Raw genomic sequence first — 23733 nt, 5'->3', positions numbered from 1 at the left:
TCAACCTTCTCCTCTGCTCCGTTGGTCTGTTAATTCCCACATCCGCACCACATTTCTAGGCACTATTGCTTTATACTTCCTGGGGAAGCTCCCATCTTTTACACATTTTTCTAAGTTTTCTAAACTATTCTCATATATGTATTGTTTTTTTAAAAAATAGCTTTTTCAGCATGATTACAAAGGTTTTATTGTAGAAAACTGAGGAAATATAGATCAAAAAAAAATACTCACTAAGACATAACCACTGTTAACGTTTGGAATCCATCTTGTCAATCTTTCTCTAAGCATAATTTCGTATATACTTTACCAAAAATAAAATCATGCTCCACATCCTGCCCTCCAGAAGTTTTACATCCACTAGAAATGTATGTAAATGTCCCATTCCCTATAGTCACCTCAACACACAAACATGTGCATTTTTAAAGCTTAGTCAATTTAATATCTTGTTTTAATTTGCATTTCTCTGAATATTAGTGGTTTAAAACTACTTGAAGAGATTTATTGGCATTTTAACTCCTTTTTTGTGAAATGGCTGTACATGTCCTTGGCCCCTATTACCATTGGAGACTTAGAGATGTGCTCGAATATTAAGAAGCTCTTTACATGTGAAGGCTTGATACTCGGTTCTGTTTCTCAGAAGTGCTCTTACAGTTTGTGTTTAGGGCTTTTTGATATTTAGAAGTTTAAAATTGCTTGTTTGGGCAAATCTATCTTCTTCCAGATTCTGCCTTTGTTTTAAATTTAGGGAGCCCTTCTTCACCACAAGATAATAAAAATATGTATCTATATTCTCCTTTAGTGGTTACATGATTTTATTTTCATTATTTAAATTTTTTAATCATATGGAATTTCCTTTGGTGCATAATATGACAGAATTAACTTCTTATTTTTCCAGTTATCCCAACTCCATTTATTGAAAATCTTTTCTTTCCTAATGACTTAAATGTCTCTATTTCATATTCGAAACTATTTATGGAGGTTCTGTTTCCAGACTTTCTCTTCCATTGACCTTCCATAGATTCTTTTGCCACTACCACACGTTAAGAATTATTGTAGCTCTGTCACGTAGTTTGCCATCTGGTAAGGCGAGTTTTCTCTCAACATTCTTCTTTTATTGAATTTCCTGAACGTTGGTGTGAATTTATTTTTCCAGACTTCTCCACATCTTGCTCAATTTCCCATCTTTGCTTGAATATAGAAAAGCTATTAATTTTGTCATTGGGGAGGGCAATAGGCTAGCTTACTGAACATTTCTGTAAGTTCCCTTTTTTTTTTTGAGGAAGATCAGCCCTGAGCTAACATCCATGCCAATTCTCCTCCTTTTGCTGAAGAAGACTGGCCCTGGGCTAACATCTCTGCCCATCTTCCTCCTCCTTTTTTTTTTCTATGGGACACCACAACAGCATGGCCTGACAAGTGGTGCATCAGTGAGCGCCCAGGATCCGAACCCGGGCCGCCAGCAGGGGTGCGCGCACTTAACCACCACGCCACAGGGCCGGCCCTCTATAAGTTCTATCTAATATTTTTTCTTTGATTTGCTTGGATTTTCCAAATAGGTGTATCATCTGTAGAAAATGGTTGATCGTTTTGATTTTTTTAAAGATATTTATTGTTCTTATTTCTTTCCCTATCTTATCACACTGGCTGAGACTTCTTGAAGACTGTAGAATACTGGTAGAGGTCTCCTTGGCCTCATGCTTCCATATGCAAAAACTCGTACGTGTTTGATGTCCTGGCCTCCCTCCAGTTTCATATCTTTCTCCTTGGGAGCACTTTATTGCTATCTCTGGGAGACAGAGTTTGTTTGCATGACGCAGCCCCTTCTGGATTCTTTTGGGGTCTGCCTATCTGAGGAGAGAGTACTCTTTCATCTCTCTGCTTCCTGGAAAGGGTCAGTGCTAGTTGGGTGTGGGTGGGGAAAGGAGAGTCAGAGCTGCCAGTGACTGTGTGTGTTGCCTAATTCAGGGATTGCTAGCAAACTCTTCTGGCTTCTGATCTAAAGCCACCTTCTTCAGTCGGCTTTATCAGTAATGAAGCTGACATTTTGAGCCCCATCTGTCTGATGGCTCCTCTCAATTCCAAACCAAAACTGGGAAGAAGTGACAACAGTGATTTTGCCTGCTTTGTTCTTGACCACAGTAAAAATATCTGTTTAAGTATTAAATATGAGGTTGGTTGTTACTTTTAGAAAGATAATCTCTATTGTGTAAGAATGTATCCTTTTCTTCTAGCTTACTAAAAGTTGTAATAAGAAATGGATGTTAGATGTTATAAACTATTATTTCAGCACCTAGTCAGATCATAGTATTGTTTTCCCTTTTGATATGAGATAAAATATAGTAGTAGATTTTTTTAAAACTAAACTAATTTTGCAATCCTACAATAAACTCTACTTGGTTGTATGTACTATTCTCTCAACACATTACTGGATTTGATTTGTCGATATTTTACAGAGGATTTTTGCAATTATATTTGTGATTGATGTTGGTCTAGCTTTGTTTATTGTTATTGCTGTGATTGCTAATATATTTGTTGTGTTTTATTCTGGCTTTTTGTGAATATTTCTTTGACAGATTTTTTTAGTTTCATTGACAGAATTGATAAATGGTGGTTTTCCAACCCTTATTTATTTTTTTTATTTTCCTGAAAAACTGCCCATTTCATTAAGACCTTCAGATGAGTGAAAACATATTTTCTTGAAGATTTAAAATTCTGTTCTCTATATAGGTATAGCCTCTTTTTCCCCAAGGTTATGTATTTGTGCTTATTCTCTTGGCTTTTTTATTGACCTTGCTGGAGATTTTTTCATATTTTCTTTTCAAAATAATGCTGAGTTGTTAAATCATCTTGACTTTTTCTATGTATTTTTTTAATTTCTAAATTTATTAGTTCTACATTCTTGCTTTCTTGGTTTTATTTTTATATTGCTTTCTCTGTTGTTGAGGTGAATGCTTATGTTCTTTATTTCCCTTCTTTCTTATTTCATAGTAAAAGCATTGGAGGCTATGAATTTTCTTCTGAGGATAACTTTGGCCACCTCCGATAAGTTATGCAGCACCCTCATTGTCATTCATTGGAAAAAATTTCTGATCACTGATTTGATTTCTTCTATAACCTATGAATTATTCATAAATAATGCTTTTGTTTGTTTTTAACATCCAATGATGATTTGTACTTGTTCTAAAGATATTGTTATATTTTTATTTTATTTATTTGTGGTCAGAGAATACGACCACATTTTTTTGGAAATGTATTCGTATTTCCTATATGGACTAGGATGTAAATAAATGTCCATGCAACAGCAAACATTGCACGGACATTTGCGAAGACCACGCTGTTGAGTTACATCCTACAAAGTGCAATACGAATCTACTACATCCATTTATTTATTTATTTATGTTATAACAGTGGTCAGTGCATCTACTCCTGCCCAGGTGGCATGTATACATGTATATATCTCCCACGTATATTTATGACTGTTTCATACAGTCAATACGTGTGCTGCTTCACCTAGAAGTCGTCCCCTGGAGTGGGTTCTGGCGCAGGCCCAGCTTCTTGCCAGCTGCCCATCCACTCACCTCAACCTAGGGGGATGCTTGCTTCCTTGGCCAGAGTGATGACGAGGTGCAGGGTGCTGCTGCTCCACCTGTCTGGTCCCACCATCTCTCTCCACAATTCCCTTTACTTCTCAGGTAATACAAGGGCAGACCACCAAGTAGCTGGCCAAACGGATATATAACCAGGGAGCAAATGTGAGTCCCTACTTCCTACAGGCCCTGTAATCTTTGAGTGATTCTCTTGAAATCCCTCCCTTGGCTGTGGGGACCCCCTATCCACCCATCCGCCCCCCTCCTCTATAGGAAGGGAAAGGGATAACCTTTCTTCCTGATCTCTGAACTCCACAAAACATCAACTTCCTCTCTCCTCTCAAGGGACAGGGTCATAGGGCCAGGTGGGGCAGCCCTCAGTCCTCCCTGCCAAGAAGACACTGGCTCCCAACTGCTGGAAGCTCTCTGAATTTGGAATTGGGGCGCTTAGGACTTTTGCCCTCAGCTTAGGCCTTAGATGCATTCAGATCACTGCCTTCCTCACTGTATTGGTCATGGTTTACCAACTTATTTTAACCAGCTTTTCTTTAAACCACATCTCAATTCTCGAGTTCTTAATTTTGGTTTTTTCTCAATCAACTAGAATAACTCTTAAGGTAATTTTTTTCAGAAGATGAGGTATCTGAAATATTTTCTGAGTCCTTGCATGTTTGAGAATCTCTGTCTGATGTCCACGCACAAGAACGTTAGATGGGCTGAGAATGAGGTACTTGGGTTACAATATTTTCCCCTTAAAACTTTGTAGACCTTCCTCGCTTGCTTTGTGCCACTTTATGAAATGAGGAAACCTGCTACCAATTAGTAATCTGGTTTTTCTGCTGCAAACTTTAAGAGTTGTTCCTTTATCTTTGAAATACCAAAATGTCATCAGAATATATTCAGGTATGTTTCTATCTTTTCAAAGAATCTCTTGAAGGATATTTTAAATTTAAAGACAAATCTTAATTTTTAAATGTGTTTGAAGGGAGTTTTAATTTGGAGAGAAGACATTCTTCAGCTCAGGGAACTTACCTTAGTCTGCTGGGGCTACCATAACAAAATGGCATAGACTCGGGGGCTTAAACAACAGAAATTTATTTCTCACAGTTCTGGAGGCTGAAAGTCTAGGATCAAGTTGCCAGCAAGGTGGGTTCCATTTCAGGGCCTCGTCTCTTGGCTTGTAGGTGGCCGCCATCTTGCTATGTGCTCACATGGCCTTTCCTCTGTGCAGTTGGAGAGAGAGATCTCTGGTGTCTCTTCCTCTTTTATGAGGACACCAGTTTTATCAGATCAGGGCCCCATCCTTGTGACCTCATTTGACCAAAACCACCTCCAATACAGTCACGTAGGCAGTTGGGGCTTCACCATACGAATTTTGGGGAACACAATTCAGTCTGTTGCAGAACTTATTTTGTATTATTTCTTTGTTTACTTATTATATTCTCTCTGCTTTTATTTCTCCTAAAACATAATGAATTCTCTGAATCTGTAGTCAATGTTACTTTGCTTTATGTGTCTTTTTGTCCTTCTTGTACTCTGAATATGAGAAAATTTCCCTGTCTGGTCTTTTAAATCACTGATTTGGTTTTCTGCAATCTCTAACTTCATGTTAAAATTTGAAATAAGAGTTTTTATCTCAGAGCAATATTTCTCAATCTTCCATCATTCTTTTTCCACAGATATAATGTTCGTCTAGATTTTTAGCAGCAATATGATTTAGAGATTGTCTCAAATTTTTTCACTCCTTGCAGCAACTCTATTTCGTAAAAAGACATTTGCTCTGATGACTCAAAATAATCCATTCTTCTCAGTACTGAATCAGAGTTCACTGTTTGCTTTTCCTAGAGTGAGGAAGGAGAGAATGAGAGAAGGAAGGATGATGGCTACGGCTTTCTTAAAATAGTAGTTCAGATAGTGTATTAAGTACGTATTGTGGTTATAACAAACTATCCCCAAAACCTAATGGCTTAAAACAACAAACATTTATAATTTTTTAGTTTCTATGGATCAGGAACCAGGCACATCTTAGGTGACTGGTTTTGGCTCAAAGTCTCTCATGAGGTTGCAATAATCTCAAGGCTCGACCAGGACTGACAGTTCCACTGCCAAGCCCCCTCGGTGACTGTTGGCAGCCTCAGAATATCCACTTTCAAGTTCACTCACCTGGGTCACTCCATGGGGCTGCCTTATAACATGGCAGCTGGCTTCTTCCAGGGTGAGCAATTCAAGAGAGAGAGAAAGAGCATCAAAGACCAAAGCCACAGTCTTTTTATAACATAATCTCCAAAGTGAAAATCCAGCACTTCTGCTGTACCATATCTGCAAGTCACCAAGCCCACACTCAAGGGGAGGAAATTACACAGGGTGTGAATGTCAGGGGCGGGGTCATCAGGGGCCATCTCAGAGGCTGCCCACCACAGAGGGATCACGGATTATGTGTGTCTGCGGTCAAATGTTTTCAGACCCAGACTAAGAGAAGAGGACAGAGTTCATCCTTATAGACATTTTACTTTTCTATAATAGAAACGTAGAAATTGGAAAGAATTAGCTACAGAGATGACCAAGGAACTTCATCACTGGGGCAGAGTGTTTCTTTCCAGTTTTTTGTTTGTTTGTTTGTTTGTTTTATTTTGTTTTTTAATATGTGGCCATCCAAAATGGCTGGTGTGATGCCCCTTTCTGAAACGTGAATGACTGTCCTCCTGAGAGGCCACTGCTGCCCCCTGCCTGAGTGTGCTGGGCATCAGGAGAAGAGTGTGACATGATGTTCTGCGTGCACTGTGGGATTCAGGGCCCCTTCCCAAGCCTGCTGATGAGGCAAGCTCTGCGCCCCGCTCATCCCAAGGCTTCTCTTTGCATTTCCTTCTACTCATGCCCGCAGTGAGCCGGTCAGCCCTTCCCCGGTCTTGCCTGCCCTGTTTCTCACAGGAATTCCTCGAGATTTTTGTCATGGTGATGCACTGTGCCCTGAGTTCAACCATTGACATCGATTTTCTCCTTTTCCTTTATCTCCAAGATTATCTGAGATGGAAGGAGTTAAAAATTTGAAAGCAGATTACTGTCTCAAACTGTTCTTATGCATCCTCGATATGACTCTACACAGTCTGCTTTGACCCATCAGGTTGATTTTAAGTTTAATTCTCAGAAGGCAAACTTCTCACCTTACACCATGTGCTCAATGGATGCTTCACTGTCACCCCCAATCAACGACAGTGATACCCGTAATTAACTGTGTAGCTCTTAAAAAGCCATGACCCTGGTGGTCCAGTCTCAACACAGTGCCTTGATTAGGGGAACACCATCCAGCAACCAAAGATGATTTCAAAGTAGTTGACTTTCTTTATCCAGTTCCCACATATGTGATAACTGCTCTCAGGCCTTTTTCTCCCCAAAGCCCCCCAAATACTCCTGGTCCCTGCCTTAGCCCTCGCACCTCTTTTCTTCCCTCCCACCCCTTCCCCATCTTTTCTCACAATACCGCATCTTGAAAAAGAGCAAAAGAACAGGAAAGAAGGAAGAGGAAGAAACTGACTATGAGAAGGCAGAGTGGGGCCCAGGGAGGTTGGATGCAGAGAAGCAGGACCACACAGTTCTAAAGAGCACAGTCAGGCTGCCCGCATCTGCATCCTAGCTCTGCCACGCAGCAGCTGTGTGACCTCCAGCAAATTGTTTCACTTCTTGTTCTCCCCATCTGCCAAGTGGTGACAATGATAGAACCTGCCTCACAGGACTGTTGAGAGGGGAAAACAAGTTTATATACACAACACCTCTAGAAGAGTGCCTGTTGTATACCACACACTATATAATCAGTATATTGCGTAGAGTATCCTATATTCCCAACACATCGAGAAGTGTCTCGCATAGACTAGAGCTCAAAAAGTGTTTATTGAATGAAACGCATTGGTTTGTTCTTTTGTCTTTGATGGTTGCATTAATGGAAAATGTCTGCATCTCCAATTGTACAACTCCACCTTTGGGCCATCATAAACCATGCCCCTAACAGAAAAAACTTGCAAGAGTTGTAAATGGCTTTTATCACATCTTGTTTGTACCCACATCCCATCACGTTGTTTTAAGCCTTCGAAAATGCTAAGGAAATGCAAGGGAACCCTGTTTCCCCATTGCACGAAGAGCTGCCCATAAAGACCACGTAACAATGCCACCTTACAAAGTGGCTTCCCACAGCCCGGTAGGCTGATGGGAGAGCCAGTCCTGCCACACCACCATAAATACATTCTCTCAGATGTCTTGGTTGAAACCGGCAAGACTGAAATGCTATGAGAGACTCATTAAAGAGGAATTTAGAGGAATCTTCAGCCAGACTGAAAGGCTTCTGACCACAGGGAGAAGCATCTGTGTTGCTGGAGCAGGAATTGGGAGAGCTGTGAATAAGAGGGTGGGAAGCAGAGGAGAGAACAGGGAGAGATGGATGGAAGCACCACGGCCTGGGAAGGAAGCCCCTGTCAACCCCAAGCTGGTAGGTTGTGAAGGTGAGCGATGAGCCAAGAGTCCCCAGGGGCCTACTTACCAGGAACCTGTGTGTTGAAGGAGCAGCTCTTCAGAACCTCAGGAAATAGCAGGGGCATTTCAGGCTTGAAAAAGAAATCAGTCCCAGAAGTGGATCCATTTCACAGAATTATGCCACAGTCACTTCAAGTTAATCTAGATATGCCCAGTGCTTGTCCCTTGCCCTGAGGTCACAGTGGGGCCTGAGTATTTGGGACTGACCATATCTCCCTGACCACGACTCTCCATTGGCAACTGACTCTCACTGGCATCCACTCCTAACACAGTGCTGAGACAAAATTAGACCCACCCTGTATCCATTGACTCTTCGGGCATTGTTATTTTGCTGCAAAATAATTCAAAACCAATAGTATTGATAGAGAGAAAGTTCCGAGGCCGGCAGTCTCTGAAGGTGTGCTAACGGGCCATGCACAGCTACACCAAAGTTCTGTGCCAGCCTTGCCTCATTGGATGCAAACCCACAAGACATAAAAAATTCTAGACAATATTTATGCTTCTCTCACAAAAACACGAATGTATAAAGATACACGCACCCCTATTTCGTTGCAGCATTATTCACAATAACCAAGACTTGGAAGTAACCTAGGTCCCCATCAAGGGACAAATGGATGAAGAAGCTGTGGTATATATACACAATGGAACACTAATCAGCCATAAGAAAGGATGAAAACTTGCCATTTTTGACGACATGGATGGACATTGAGGGTATTATGCTAAGTCAAATAAGTCAGAGGGAGAAAGTCAAACACCATATGATCTCACTCATAAATAGAAGATAATAACAACAACAAACAAACACATAGAGACAGAGACTGGATTGGTGGTTACCAGAGGGGAAGGGGGGAAAATGGGGGGTGAAAGGGATGATTAGGCAGATATGTGTGATGATGGATTGTAATTGGTCTTTGGGTGGTGAACATGATGTAGTCTACACAGAAATCGAAATATAGTGATGTACACCTTAAATTTATATAATGTTATAAACCAATGTTACCACAATAATAAATAAATAAATAGAAATAATCTAGTAAAAAATATATATATATTTATGCATCTCTAGGAGGATCTGTGTTATTAGTCCTCATCTAAACACATTTATAAACATAACATGTCATGTACAATATAGCACTGAAAATGTGTAAATTGTGGTACCCTCCAATGATTATTAAAAATTGAAGTAGAACAATAAAGTGACCTTCATGTGACTCAGAGAAAGCCAGGATCTGTCTGCCATTGATTGCTTAAATCTATTCTGTAACTTTCAAGGGCAGTCGCTGAAGGAGAAAATCAAATGTAGGATTTCCAAGAGGTTAAGGGGGACATATTGGTGCTGAGTTCCTTTCTCCTCGAATGATGGTTCAGCTGGTGGGGGACCGAGGCAGGCTGGACAGTGGGGAGTCATATGAGCTAATCAAAAAAGGAAAGATAAAGAAATAGAGATTAGAAGATTTCACACTGAAATAAAGAAATTCGTGTTGCCTTAAATATAATTGGTGTTACTTACATTTCAATTTCTAATTTATACGTAGCAGGGTTGATAAAGAATTACATTATAACAAAATTAGCCAGAATAATTAGCATAGTATATGTGCTACTGATTAAACACCCAGCAGATAGCTCAGTAATTAAGATCAGGGAGTGCCATATTTTGAAGATTTGTCATCTTATTATCTGCCTAACAAGTACTTCATCTTTACCTCCCTTCTGATTTGAAGTTTGATAGCAATCTGTAATAATTCTCCTTTTAGTTCTGTAAATTACCTTACTCCAATCCCAACAATTTTCCTATGATCACTACCCTCCCTCTCCTTGCATTTACACAATTGTGCTGGTGCCAAATTTCTTTCTAAATGTAAGGCAGTTGGTGTTGTCAAGCATCTGTGCTTGGAAATTCAGGTTCAAAAATCTCTTTCAAAACCCCTCATTCTTTAGCCAAAGAAAGAACCAGAGGCCAACCACACTGTCTGCAAGTTGGTCAAACACCTGAACTGAAGACTGACCCCCTGAGTTCCTATCTCCTTTCCCGGAAGAGCCCTTTGCCGGGGATTGCAGGAATGTCTCCATCAGGGCCCGTTTCTGTCCTTGTGACACTGGAAGGCAGCCTCTCCAGGGGCCCTGGCTGCTTGCTCATCGATGACCCTGGCCTGTGATGTCCTTGCTCCTCCATCGGGGAGTCAGGGGCTCCCTGCTGTTCTTGCAACACACAGTGAGATTTTACGGTGGAAAGCAGGTAGCTCATATTATCAAAGGAGACTAGGACTGATATTATTGACATAAACCAACATGATTTATCACCAGGGGCCAGGCACATTGTCACAGCAAAGAAAACCCAGGCTCTGTTAGCTAGGAGGAAGGAGAATGAATATTGGGTGGGACTCCAGGGCTGGCTCCTCAAATGCAGATGCAGACATGTTGGGGGAAGTGTCAGCGTATGGAACAGAACCTGCAAAATCATACACGGGAGCTGAGAGGAGGAAGGGAGTGTTAGTCAGGGTTCCCCAGAGAAACAGAACCAACAGGATGTATATATCATATTACATATATGAGAGAGAGACATTTATTTTAAGTAATCAGCTCACACAATTGTGGATACTGGCAACTTCAAAATCTGCAGGGCAGGCCAGCAGGCTGGAGACCCAGGGAGAGTTGCAGTTCTAGTCCAAAGGCCGTCTGCTGGCAGAACTCCCTCTTGCTCAGGGAATGTCAATCTCTGTCCTATAAAGGCCTTCAATTGATTGGGTGAGGCCCACCCACATTATGGAGGGTCATCTGCTTTACTCAAAGTCCACCAACTTAAACATTAATCTCATCCAAAAAACATCTTTACGGGAACATCCAGAATAATGTTTAACCAAACATCTGGGCACTGTGGCCCAGCCGGGTTGACACACAAAATTAACCATCACAAGGTGAGACAAGAGAAAGTGAGAAGCGAAGAGGTGACAAGATGGGGACACACGATGGAGGAGGCTCTATAAAAGCTATCTCTATAAAAGCTATATGGCACGGCCTGGGCCCCTCAGATCATCATGGCACACAGGCAAACAGCTGGAATTGGGTGCTTTAAGTCAAGAGTACCAGCCTCAAGGGGTGTGGAGGCTGCGGCTAATCCTAAGTTCCTGGTTCTTGTTCCCTTATGGGAGGGTTTTGTCTTCCTGAGACCAGCCAGTCCGTCGCTGAAGTTGGAAACCAAAGATCCCTCTTCATTCTCTTTAGTTCAAGGCATGTCCAATTTCTAGTCAACCGGACTCTCCTTTTAGATGGAGTGAAGGAGTACGTGGTGTAGAACATTACAAACTGTGCCTTCCAACAGAAAGAGCTTCCAAGTCCCGTCTTCGGAAAAGGGTTTTAAAGTTTCAGGATAGAGTCTGGCTTTTGATAAAAGAAGACATTATTCAATGGTACCTACGAGAATTTTCTTTTAAAACAGTGTCCACTCGTCTTCATCCACTCACAAACATGTCTACTGCCCCCATCTCTAGAATAATCCTTAGCTGAGGCCTTTGGAGAGATTAATTCCCATCTCCCTGTGAAGAAATGGGCCACCAGCCAATGGCCTTCCCCACTTGCTGTCACATGAGCCAGTTTCTTCTATTTATAGCAACGCCCACACCACTCTCCCCACAGCTGCTAACTTTGGACTCACTTGAGAAGAAGAGAAGTTGGGTGAATATACAAACGACATAACAATGTCCAACTCCGATTGCCTTCCCGACTACCCGCTCAACTCAGATTTAGTGAGGAGATTAAAGTCCGCCCTGGCCGCCAGCGATGAGGAGAGAGTGAGGGACTTGCTCTGCACTGAAGTTGGGCAGGTGGACGCCGTGATCGAACTGGCCAATGACGACTGGATGAAAGACCCGTCGGCTCAGCTGCCCCCCGGGGTTCTCCTAGGTAACCAGAATGAATCTGTTGCATTTGAAACTAAATTACCCATCACGTGCACGTGTAAAGGGTGGGCCATTCCTGGAAGGGAAAGGCAAATGGTTGAAAAACGCAGATGGTATGTACTCTCATATCTGGTTCTTCTATATATACATACACACATGTGCTGCATATACTGTATACATCCATGTGTGTTACAAAGGCAATAATTACAGCATAGTACAAAAAATTTAAAAAGAGAAACACTAATCCACGTCCCTACCATGCTAACACACTGCCTGTGTTCTTTTCTCCAGGTTTTTCCAAGCTAGTCTATTTGCATGTGTAAATTTCCCCTACTTATAACCATGTCGTAGATCTAATTTCTTGTTCCGCTCTGTTGAGTTAATATATCTAAAGTATTTTCCATGTTGCTACAGAGTCTCCTTAATTTCAATCACCTTTTGAGGTGATTAATCACAAAATACTTAAACCAAATGCCTACAAGGGGGAATATTTGTTTGCGTTTTTACTTCTATCAATAGTGCTGTAATTAGCGTCTTTATTAGCATTCATACAGCTTTTTCCTTATTAGGAGTTATATCTTTAGGATAAATTCCTAAGAGCAGTATTACTACAATAAGGATAGAAAATCTTCCAAATTATTTTCCGCAAGGATTTCTGTTCCCTCGGACAGCGAGTGCACATGCCTCACGACACGCCGTGCATTGCTGGTGATGAGTATTTGTACTTAAATCACCCATTTGATAAGTGTGCCCTGGTCCTTCTCCACCCCCTGCTCATCCGCCCTTTCTTTGCTGCTCAGTCTTGTCCATAGGGTTTTGTTTTTCTTTGTGGGCCTCTTCACATGTGACTTGTCCATTCGTGTCCTTGGGCATTATCTCCCCCTTTCTTTGTATCTTTTTTGTCATTTTGTAGGGCTTCTTCACATAACACATATATAATCCCTTTTGCTAAAAATATGTTCCCTGACCTGAGATTTACAATTTTTTCCTTTTTTTTTTTTTAAAGGAAAGGTGGGCTTTGAATTGTTTCTAGAGCTGCATTTCTGTTCTTGTAAGACTCAATTTGTATGACAAGCACAGTTGTTTTTTGGGTTGGTTTTTTTTTTTTTTTTTTTGAGGAAGATTATCCCTGAGCTAATATCTGTTGCCAGTCTTCCTGTTTTTCTTTTTTCTCCTCAAAGCCCCAGGACATAGTTGTATATCCCAGTTGTAGGTCCTTCTAGTTCCTCTATATGGGACGCCACCTCAGCATGGATTCATGAGCAGTGAGTGGGTCCGCGCCGGGGATCTGAACTGGTGAACCCCCAGAAGCCGAAGCGGAACACGTGAACCTAACCAATACGTCACCGGACCGGCTCCTGAGATTTACTTGTAATTGTACTGTGCTGTTTTCTAGCTGCCCTCCACAATGTTAGTCTCAGCCCCTAAGGGATGTTCAGGGCTTCTCCCCACCCACCAGACAGACTCCCTCCCCACACACACACTTGTGCATGCATACACATGTACACACTTGCGCACACATACTCACACATGCGTACGTGCACACACGCACACACACATGCACGAATGCATGCTCTCACATGCAGAAAGTGTGCCAAAGAGGAGCATGCGTGGGGCAGTGGTGCTAGCGAGTGGAGCTTCCACATGCTGGAGAGAGAGATCAGAGATGGCAACTTCCAAGGGGGTGACCATCCCTCTGCTCCCTCGTGGTTTGGGTGCACTCCCTGGGCTGCCTTCCACTGGGGAGTTAAGCCAACTGCATTAGACTTTAGGGAGGAACCCTCTCTTGCTTCTTCTCTTCGTTTTCCTAATTTTTGGGGCCACAATCAGGGTGAGGGCCCAGGACCCATGAGCCCAAAAAACAACACGCCTTTGTTCTGAGCTCAGCTCTGCCTAGACAGGCACGAGGCCTCACTGAGACAGCGCCTGGTACACTCACCTCTCCAGGAGGTTGCACTGGGCTGTGGGGAGGGAACTTTGTGCTCATAAACTGTGATTTGGCCAGGAGTGCTCAGATATACGTTTTGCATTTGCCCTCCAGACCCATCGGGTACCCTGCCCTGCGCCACCCATGAGGCTGACCTTACAAACTGCATCAACCTGCCCCGTGCCCTCTGACTCCTGTTGGGTGCACCTAATGGAAGGTGCTAGAAGGAGCGGGGAGGGTGGGGTCTTTGCTCCAGGGACCCATCCCTGCCAGATCTCTGCTGCAATCTGGTTTTGTCCTTGTGCTGAAGGCTCAGCTCCGACCTCCCTGCTTGCCCCTCAGACACAGGGATGGGGGCTCCCACTGTGGCTGAGGCCACCCCTCGTTGGCTTCTCTGAACCCTGCCTGCCTTGTTACGCCCTATGGTCATGCCATTTGCTTTCTGCTGGGATTCTGACTGGAGCAAGTGCCCTCTCTCCACGTCCCCCTTTACAAACCCATCCCAGCGGGTGGGGATTTCTGTATTTGAAATCCCCAATCTAAAATATCATTTCTTTCCACATTACTAATTGCCCTGCACAAACTTTACAGTCCCCACCACTTTCTTGAATGCTTGAAACCAACGAAATTCATGTTATGAGAATCACATTCCCCCACATGATGAACCCACATTCTAAATCATATCCACCTGCCACTCTCCCTACTGAATGGCATGATTCAGAAAGGCCAGAACAATTCTGCTGATGGTGTATTTTAAGAACTTGGAGGCCGGCCCCGTGGCCTAGCGGTTAAGTGCGCACGCTCTGCTACTGGCAGCCCCAGTTCAGATCCCGGGCGCGCACCAAAGCACCGCTTCTCCGGCCATGCTGAGGCCGCGTCCCACATACAGCAACTAGAAGGATGTGCAACTATGACATACAACTATCTACTGGGGCTTTGGGGAAAAAAGGAGGAGGATTGGCAACAGATGTTAGCGCAGAGCCGATCTTCCCCGGCGAGGAGGGGAGGATTGGCATGGATGTTAGCTCAGGGCTGATCTTCCTCACAAAAAAAAAAAAGAGAGAGAGAGAACTTGGGTTTGTTCTGGGTTGTCTTCATTGCAGGATGACAGTACACTGAAGGAATAAGCAGGTAACCCTGGGGCACACCTTGCTATCAATGATTTTACTGCAGGAAAGCAGGCTGGCCTTGAACTGAGGGTAAAGGGTGTGGCATGGTCAGACTCGAATTTTGGTCTGCTGCTCTGGCTAACATGTGAAGGTAGGATTTGAAGGAAACAGGAAAGTGTGGGAGAGTCTAGTGAGGAGGTGATTGAAGGCCGTCACCTCGCTGAGAGATGACAAGGGTCTAAAGAGAGAGAGCGAGGTAGACAAAGATAAATGACGAAGATGAGAAATGCGTAGGCGGCTCCACAGGCAGGTCTTGGTGATGAGTGGAGCACAGCGCCACCAAAGGAGACAGAAAACAGAGGGATCTGTGACTGTGATACATATGGAGCCTCTGCTGCGTGCCTGGCAGTATGGAGAGTGGAGCATATAAACAGGAATAACACACATGACTGCCTCCCAGGAGCTCACAGCCCAGCTAATGTCACTGCAGGTAGGTTATCAGGTGTCTGGAGAAGCTCTGGCCTTGGTGTGAGATGCTCCAGAAGGAATCTTGGGTTCTGCCACCCACAAGCTGTGTGACCTCAGGGAAGTCTCTTTCCCTCTCTGGGCCAGTGCCTTTAATTATTAGCTAGCGCATGAGATTCAATTAGTGCTTCCCAAACAGAGGTCCATGGTAGGATGAGCTTGGAAAGTTCCCTGGTGTATCACACTCTCGGAGATTGGCACAATGGCATATTAAAGGCTCCATGTGGTTTCACCACCAGGAGAATTGGTGGTTTGCAGATGTTCTTTGGGAAATGCTGGCTTGGATCATTGTTGAGGTCCCTCCATCACTTTGCTTCTCTGAAGCCATGATCCCTCTCTGTTGCAGCCTGAAATGGAGTGTGGGTTCCTTTTTTCTGAGAGTGGGAGCTAATGGGCTCTTTCTCAAGGTTAGTGTGAGTCCTTGGGGAACATCTCTGATAGGAACAAGAGCCACTGGGATTCAAATATACACGTGGAGTCTTTAGAATGTTTGAAGAGTGGTCAGAACTTATGGCAATACCTTGAAATGCAGCCCATATAGGGAATGGACACTGTAAAGAATTTAAATCCTTGAATGTGGAGAAAAGGGCACCCTCATACACTGCTGGTGGGAATGCAAACTGGTGCAGCCACTATGGAAATCAGTGTGGAGATTTTTCAAAAAATTAAAAATAGAAAGACTATATGACCCAGCTAACCCACTACTGGGTATTTATCCAAAGAACCTGAAATCAACAATTCAAAGAGATCTATGCACCCCTGTGTTCATTGCAGCATTATTCACAATAGCCAAGATGTGGAAGCAACCCAAGTGCCCATCAATGGATGGGCATAAGAATGCATAAAGAAGATGTGGTGTATATATATATACAATGGAATACTACTCAGCCATAAAAAAGACAAAATCATCCCATTTGCAACAACATGGATGGACCTTGAGGTTATGATGTTAAGTGAAATAAGCCAAAGAAAGACAAACACGGTATGATTTGACTCATATGTGGAAGATAAACAAACACATGGACAAAGAGAACAGATTAGTGGTTACCAGAGGTGTAGGGGGTTGGGGGGAGGGCGAAAGGGGTAAAGGGGCACACACACATGGTGATGGATAAAAATTAGACTATTGGTGGTGAGCGTGATGCAGTCTATACGAAACTGAAATATAATAATGTGCAGCTGAAATTACACAATGTAATAAACCATTATGACCTCAATAAAATAATAATAAAAAAAGAATTTAAATCCTTGGGAGGAGGATGTGAAGATGGAGGAGTGGTGATGCAGGAGAAAAGGGGACTGAACCAGGAAGGGGACCAGAGCTGGGAATGTCCCCCAGGCCAGGAGGGGCAAGAGCCAAGTGTCATGCTGTCATACATTTGGGGGAAAAGTAGGAAAAGTTTTCCATCCCAAAGGCAGCTCTAGTTGACAGAATTCCAGATATTGGTCAAAAGGTGATAATTTGAGGGGCCGGCCCACTGGCGCAGGCGGTTGAGTGCGCACGCTCAGCTGCGGTGGCCCGGGGATCCCCGGTTCGGATCCCAGGCACGCACCAATATGCCGCTTGTCAGGCCATGCTGTGACGGTGTCCCACATAAAGTAGAGGAGGATGGGTATGGATGTTAGCCCAGGGCCAGTCTTCCTCAGCCAAAAAAGAGGAGGATTGGCAGATGTTAACTCAGGGCCGATCTTCCTTACAAAAAATTTTTAAAAAGAAGATAATTTGTGAAAATAAGAAAAAGAAAGGTAACAATTCTCTCTGCTTGTCAACATGAATACACAAGGACCTTGCATCTATCCGTGGAATCCCCATGCTATTTGGTCTATGAACTGATTACTCTCACCAAATAGAGCAGAAAAAATAATCATAACTTATTTGGACACATCCATGTCAGCATCGCCATAAAAGCATAGAGAAAAAGAGGGACCAGCCAAGACAGTGGTGTGAACAGCTTTTTCTGGAGAAACCCTGTCAGGTGTACATGTGCCCCTTTGATGAAGGCAGAGGTCCGAGGAACTTAAAATTTTAGCCCCAGCAGATAATGGGACAAAGTGCAGAATGTACCCTCTCTGCATGGCCAGCGGCAGGCAGGAGGCAGGAGAATGGCCATTGATTAGGATTCCCCTAAAGAAACAACTCACCTGTGCCTTTAGGAAGCCACCTGCTCTCCTGCAAGGATGGACTTGGGATGCCCTGCAGGATGCTGGGAAGGATGAGCAAGCCACTAAGAGGCACTCAGCCCTCCCAGTCAGACACACCATGATCCCTCCCCAGCTCTGGACTGCCCCACTGTGAGGAACACGGAGGGCCGCGCTGGGGCTGGGGCGTGATCTGTGTGTGTGTGTGTGTGTGTGATGAGTGAAACAAGACTGAGCCCCCATCACAACAGGAACCTCTCTACCAGGGCTACACCCAAATCCCGGGGCGTGTGAGTGGCTCCTCTGCTCCCCTAGGCCACCCCATCTTTCCAGATCCACACAAGAGGCATCATCTCCCCTGCCCACTCTGCCCTGCAGCCTCACCTCCTCCCTCCACGAGAGCATAATGCTCCCAGTCTCCATTAGTTACTGAAACACATGACCTGGCTGGGCTAATTTTATATACCCACTGAATATTTCAAACTCAAATACGACCTCCTCAAGGCCCAGGACCTTGCCTAACACTTGGTATCTAGAGCCTGGCACAGGGTCCTAGCCCCAAAAAGGACCTCAATCTGTGGGTGCCATGCCTGGCATGGGGGGCGAAGTTCCTTTGCTAGCACCCAGCTGAGTGGACACAGACCACCTCTCCGCAGACACTATTGGGGTTTGTCTTTCTGCAAAGAAATACTTCATTCTACTTTCTGCTAAAGCCAAGTGTCTGCTGTTTAATAGTAGCGACAATTGCATTATTTGCCCTTGCCTCTTTTCAATGCCTGTCAGCTCACTAACCACCGAGAACACAGGAAGGGAGAAAGGACGGCTGGGGGAGGGGTGGCGAGACCCTTCTTGCCCCCAAATGCATCAACTGTACAATTTGGTAACCGGCGTAATCAAACTACTTAAGAAACAACTGATTACTAATTGCTATTATTCAGGATGTCAGCATTCCATGATTTTGCTGCTGATGTATTATATACAAGTCAAGATGCTACTTGAATTCTTGATTGAAATGGAGGACTAGAGGCAGTCTGTTGTGTTTGGGGTAATGGTATTTAAGCATCTGGAGGCAAGTTAAAGCAATGTTAATTGGGTTTTTATTAAGAGATCTCACCCAGTAGCATGTATAGGTGGGGAAGGAGCGTGGGTGAACATGTGATGGACATGTGCACGCACATCAAGATGGGGCCCATTTGCGAAAATCGACTTCTCATCCAACCAGTGCCCCTGCAGGCTTGACTCTGAGCCCGCCATGACGTTAGGGCCTCAAGTACTCCTTCCCTGTGCGTGGAGGGGAACATCACCAGGGCAAACTGGACAGTTGAATGCCAGTTAAATGCACACAGTTCCTGCCTTAGAGGACTCATATTCGAACACAGTGACAAGAGTGTGTGCATTGCTGGTGGCTCTGAGACATGTGGCACAATTGGAAGGGCAGGAGACCAAGAGTGAGGTGACCTGGGTTCTTACTTTGGCTCTACCACTACCTGTGTGCTCTTGAATGTGTCAAGAGCAGATGACAGAGAGATGGATGTGTCAGTCCATCCATCTCTCTGAACCTCAATTTCCTCAATTAAAAAAAATGAGATTGGTCGGGTCATCTCTCAGTGGCTTTACAAATTGCACTAACTAGGGTTCTAAGACCTAGTCCTAAGGACTTGTGTTCGTGGAGGAGATTAACAAAACACATTGCCTTCACAGGTGTGGTGCATCGAACAGAGGCCTGTGTGGACCAGGCCCGCCATCAAAGGAATGGCCGGCTCCCGGCCAAGTGGGCAGGGAAGGTATCACCTGGCAGGCTCCTGGGAGACTGGTTTATGAGCTCGAATGCACCAAATAAGCAGCAGGTTGGTCCGGGGCCAGCCCTGTTCTGATCATTAGGGAGAATAAGTCCCCAGACCAAAGCATGTTAGAACTGGAACCAGCCTTAAGTGGAGGCAAAGTGAGAAGAATCCCACACAGTGAGGACTTCTCTTAGGTATGCATTGCCCAAGGGCTATTGTCTTTCCCACTTTTCCAGTTGAGGAAAATGAGGCTCAAAGAGGTTGAGTTACACACCTGAGGTCCTATAGCTGGTAGGAGGTATAAATCCAATGTTCTTTCCAGTATTCCATGATGCCTGTAGTTCATCCTGTGGCTGTATTTTACACTGAGACACTGAGGCTCATGTCTGTGTTCTTACTGGTCAATAGCCCTTAGGAGCAGCATATAAACCAGGTACGTTTCTTAGCTTGTAGTCAAGAACTCTTGATGCCTACCCACCCAGAGACGTGTTGCAGGAAGATCCATGAAAAAATTTCCCCATTGAAGCTATGTAGAACTCTTTGACTTGACATTACACGCATATGCACACACGCACACACACACACACACGCACACACAACACCAATAGCATGGAGTCCCTGACTTCAAATAATTCAGCAAAAGTGTTAAGAAAAAATATGGATGAATGAGTGAGGTGCTCAGCTGCAGAATAAAAACAGAAATGGGAGGCAGGAGGTCAGCAACGACAAAGAAGGATAGAGTGGAAAGCACTGTGCCATCTCGGCTGCACACCCTGATGAGAATGTGGGGGCAGGGGGACCCTGCTCGAAGCAAAATGAAATTAAACCTTTCTAAGTACTTATAAATCAGCACCTAATGACACTATCCCACCACCAGCCGGAGCATTGCTCTTATTACTTTGATTCACAAGCCAGGAAAAGATCTGGAATTATGCACAAATTATTGTCCCATCTTCTTAATTAACGCTGATTGCAAAATTCTTGCTAAAGTCCTTGCTAACAGACTCAATTATGCGCTGCCTGAATTGATTCACCCAGATCAAGTGGAATTTATTAGAAATACACTTTCCTACAATAACATCAGATTATCTTTGAATATCTTAAATTATTTAGGAATAAAATGGCTCCAGCGGCAGCTCTTGCTTTAGATACAGAACAATGTGTCCGACCACCTAGAATGAAGATATTCCTTTGCCTCCTACCAGACACACACCCTAGGCTCTTTTTTGCCCAGAAGCAGGTTGAAGCACTGTGATGAGATGAGATGCATGCCTTAGAGCTAATGGTCCGGCTTCAAAGCATATGGGCAGGAAGAAAAATCCAGCAGGGTCACGTCTCAGCTCCCCCCAGTATGAACCATCATTGCCTGTGGAACACAGTGAAATTGCAATTAGACTAAATCAGGATATTTTCAGAATCAAAATTGAGAAACAGGCTAATAAAGAAATAATGTATGCTGATGACATACTTCTATTAGCATCACTCCCAAGCACACTGGAGAGTTTTGAAAGAACAAAAAGAACTGAGGATAATAGTGAAGAGGCTTTCTACCTTTCCCAATGATGATGGTTCCTGCAATGGTGTGCAATGCTTAGGAAATAAAGACTCTGAAGGAACTAATTAGAAATGGCAAACACACTGTCTATAGCCTGGTTCTACTTTCCAATCCCACTTTCCAGCATCTTCTAACACCGAATTCAGCAAGATATTCAACAGGGACCAGGTTTGTCCTAGTCACCACATCCTGGCACACAGTAGGTGTATAACAAGTATCAATAGAACAAATAGCATATGAAGAACACTAAAAATCTCCTGGGTTGACCCTGGAACAATGTACATGTTCTTGACAGGCTGTGATATCGAAAGGAAGGGAATCCAAGCAAAGGGAGCAGAATGAGCCAACATGGAGCACACAGGGGCACGCCCCCTTGTACAGGGAAGTGGGACCCCACTGGAGGAAAATCCAGGCAAATAAATTGGGACTGTATTGTGTGAGGCCACAAATTCTAGACACAGGTGTTTACACTTATTTGGAAAGGCAGTGAGGAGCCACTCAGCAATGGGATAAGATCACCTAATTTGGAAAAAACAAAAAAATGTTACGTATGTAGGAAGGATAGAGGTGGGGAGACTGGTGCCAGGAGACATGGCTGGCTGCTACACACCCACTCTCCCTTCCTTCTTTACCAATAAAGTCCCTGTGGCAATACAATGTGCCCAACTGGAAAAAAATACATTTCCCCACCTCCCTTGAAGCTAGAACTGGCCTAGATCTAGTCAACAATGGGCAGGTTGAAGATGACAGAAGATTTCTTCAGTGAATTTGAAAACAGTTCAATAGAACGTATCCAGTCTGAAAAACAGAAAGTAAAATGATTGAAAATAAAATGAACAGGGACTGTGGGATGAAATAGAAGGTCTAACAGATTCAACCAGAGTTCAAGAAAGAGAAGAGAAAGAGAATGGAGCAGAAAAAATACTTAAAGAAATAATTACTAAACATTTCCCAAATGTGATGAAAGACATAAATTTACAGATTCAAGAAGTTCAGCAAGCCGGAAGCAGGATAGAGCTGAAAGAAAGGGGTCAAACATGGTCCTGGGTTCCTGGATGCTGTGTTGACTGTTGTTGAGTCAATTTTGCCCAGAGAATAAAGAGCGCGTTGCATTGGAGTGAAGGGTAGGAAAGGTATGCAAGGAGAAGGATGCAATAACAGTTTCATGTTTGGAAGTGCATGTAATTCTCCTTCCCACAAGCCTGCAACGGTTTTCTACTGCCTGCAGAGAAGGTCAGCAAACTATGGCCTGAGGGCCAGCTGCCTATTTTTATAAATAAAGTTTTATTGGTACGTGGCCATGCTCATTCATTTATGTATTGTCCACAGCTGTTTTTATGTTACAATGGCAGAGCTGTGTAGCTGCCACAAAGACCATATGACCTACAAAACCTAAAAATTTACTATCCAGTATTTTACAGAAAAAGTTTGGCTACCCCTGTCCAACAGTGTACAGTTCCAATTTTATAGCAAGTTTCCAAGGACCTAAAAGATGTGCTGTGAGCTAACTTGCCCCACCATCTCTCCCAGGGTCCTTTTACCCATCCTGTAGTTCAGTAACTCTGATCAATAATGGTGCTACTCAGAGCACAGTGGGAGGCAAGTGTCGCGCTGCAAAGTGTTTGCCATGGAAATTGACAGTAAGCATTTGGAAATGTTAACAGCAATTTGACAGTTAACACAACATCCACATGAGTGATTGCTGGACTTGTAATTATACATCTTTTTCTATTTTATTTTTTTCTTGTAATTACTCTTCATTGTATTTTGAAAGAGAATCAGTCTGTGACAAGTTGGGACAAAAAAAAAAACAACTCCTGGTCCTTCACCTCAGGCGATGTCCAAACCACGCCTCAGTGACACCATGAACCGCTTTCACCTTTCTTGGCCTTTGGTCTCTGCTCCCCTGTCTTCACCTGCTCTGACAACACGCCCACGTGTCCTTCCAGGTGCCCCAGGAGCCTCAGGGTTCACAGTCTAACGCTGAGTGCAGTTTGCCTCGCAGGGTATTTGCTGGGGATCAACACCTGTGAAGGGCAGAGGAGAAAGCCAGATTGGCAGAGGGAGGTTGATCTATGACACAGACCCCACAGTGCCTTGGCCAGCTCCCAGGGAGCTTTGGAGCTGATACACGTGCCACAGTTTTCCTGCACCAGGTGAAAATAACAGGATCATTCTGCCCCCACCTGGATCAGTCACTGGATCTGCCCCTCAGGAAGGGTATTCTTGGGTGAGGCGGCCCTCCGCAGCTGAGACAGATCCTGAGGGAGCTGACAGCTGGCGTGACAAGTCCTGCCTAGGGTCTGGGCAGAACATCTCCACGTCCACCAAAGAGTCTAGGCCTCGCCGCTCACCTGGGCTCCGATCTCTCAGACCTGCTGTCTGCCTCTTCTTTCCTACCCAGACCCCCTCTGCTGCCTGACCGCTGCCTGGTTTCCTGAATGCCTGCCTTCTGGACTGCACCCTTGTCACCATGCAACACAGCCCTAAGGCTGGTGACGCTTGCCTGTTGCTCAGCCCAGAAAAATATGATACCGCTCCACCCCGCCATAGGTAGAGAGGAAGAAACAGACACCTCAGGGGCACATGAGCCATCCTTGTCCATCAACTCCCACTTTGCTCAGATAGCACCTGTGTAGAAAGCCTGTCCACCCCTACTTCCTATCACTCTAATGTCTTACTTGATGCTT

General features: G+C 44.1%; 1 protein-coding gene across 1 annotated transcript in view; it reads left to right on the top strand.

Moving 5' to 3' along the window:
- The first annotated feature begins 11803 nt into the window (after positions 1-11803).
- Positions 11804-23733, top strand: part of ASB18 (ankyrin repeat and SOCS box containing 18) — a 63657-nt gene continuing 51727 nt past the window's right edge. The window contains exons 1-2 of the mRNA XM_058533487.1: positions 11804-12008; positions 13686-13688. Of these exons, the coding sequence (XP_058389470.1) occupies positions 11804-12008; positions 13686-13688 (208 nt within the window). The remainder of the gene's footprint in view (positions 12009-13685; positions 13689-23733) is intronic.

Source organism: Diceros bicornis, chromosome 37 (assembly GCF_020826845.1).
Source record: "Diceros bicornis minor isolate mBicDic1 chromosome 37, mDicBic1.mat.cur, whole genome shotgun sequence".
NCBI classification, from domain to species: domain Eukaryota; kingdom Metazoa; phylum Chordata; class Mammalia; order Perissodactyla; family Rhinocerotidae; genus Diceros; species Diceros bicornis.
This window is presented reverse-complemented; position numbering and strand designations above follow the sequence as displayed.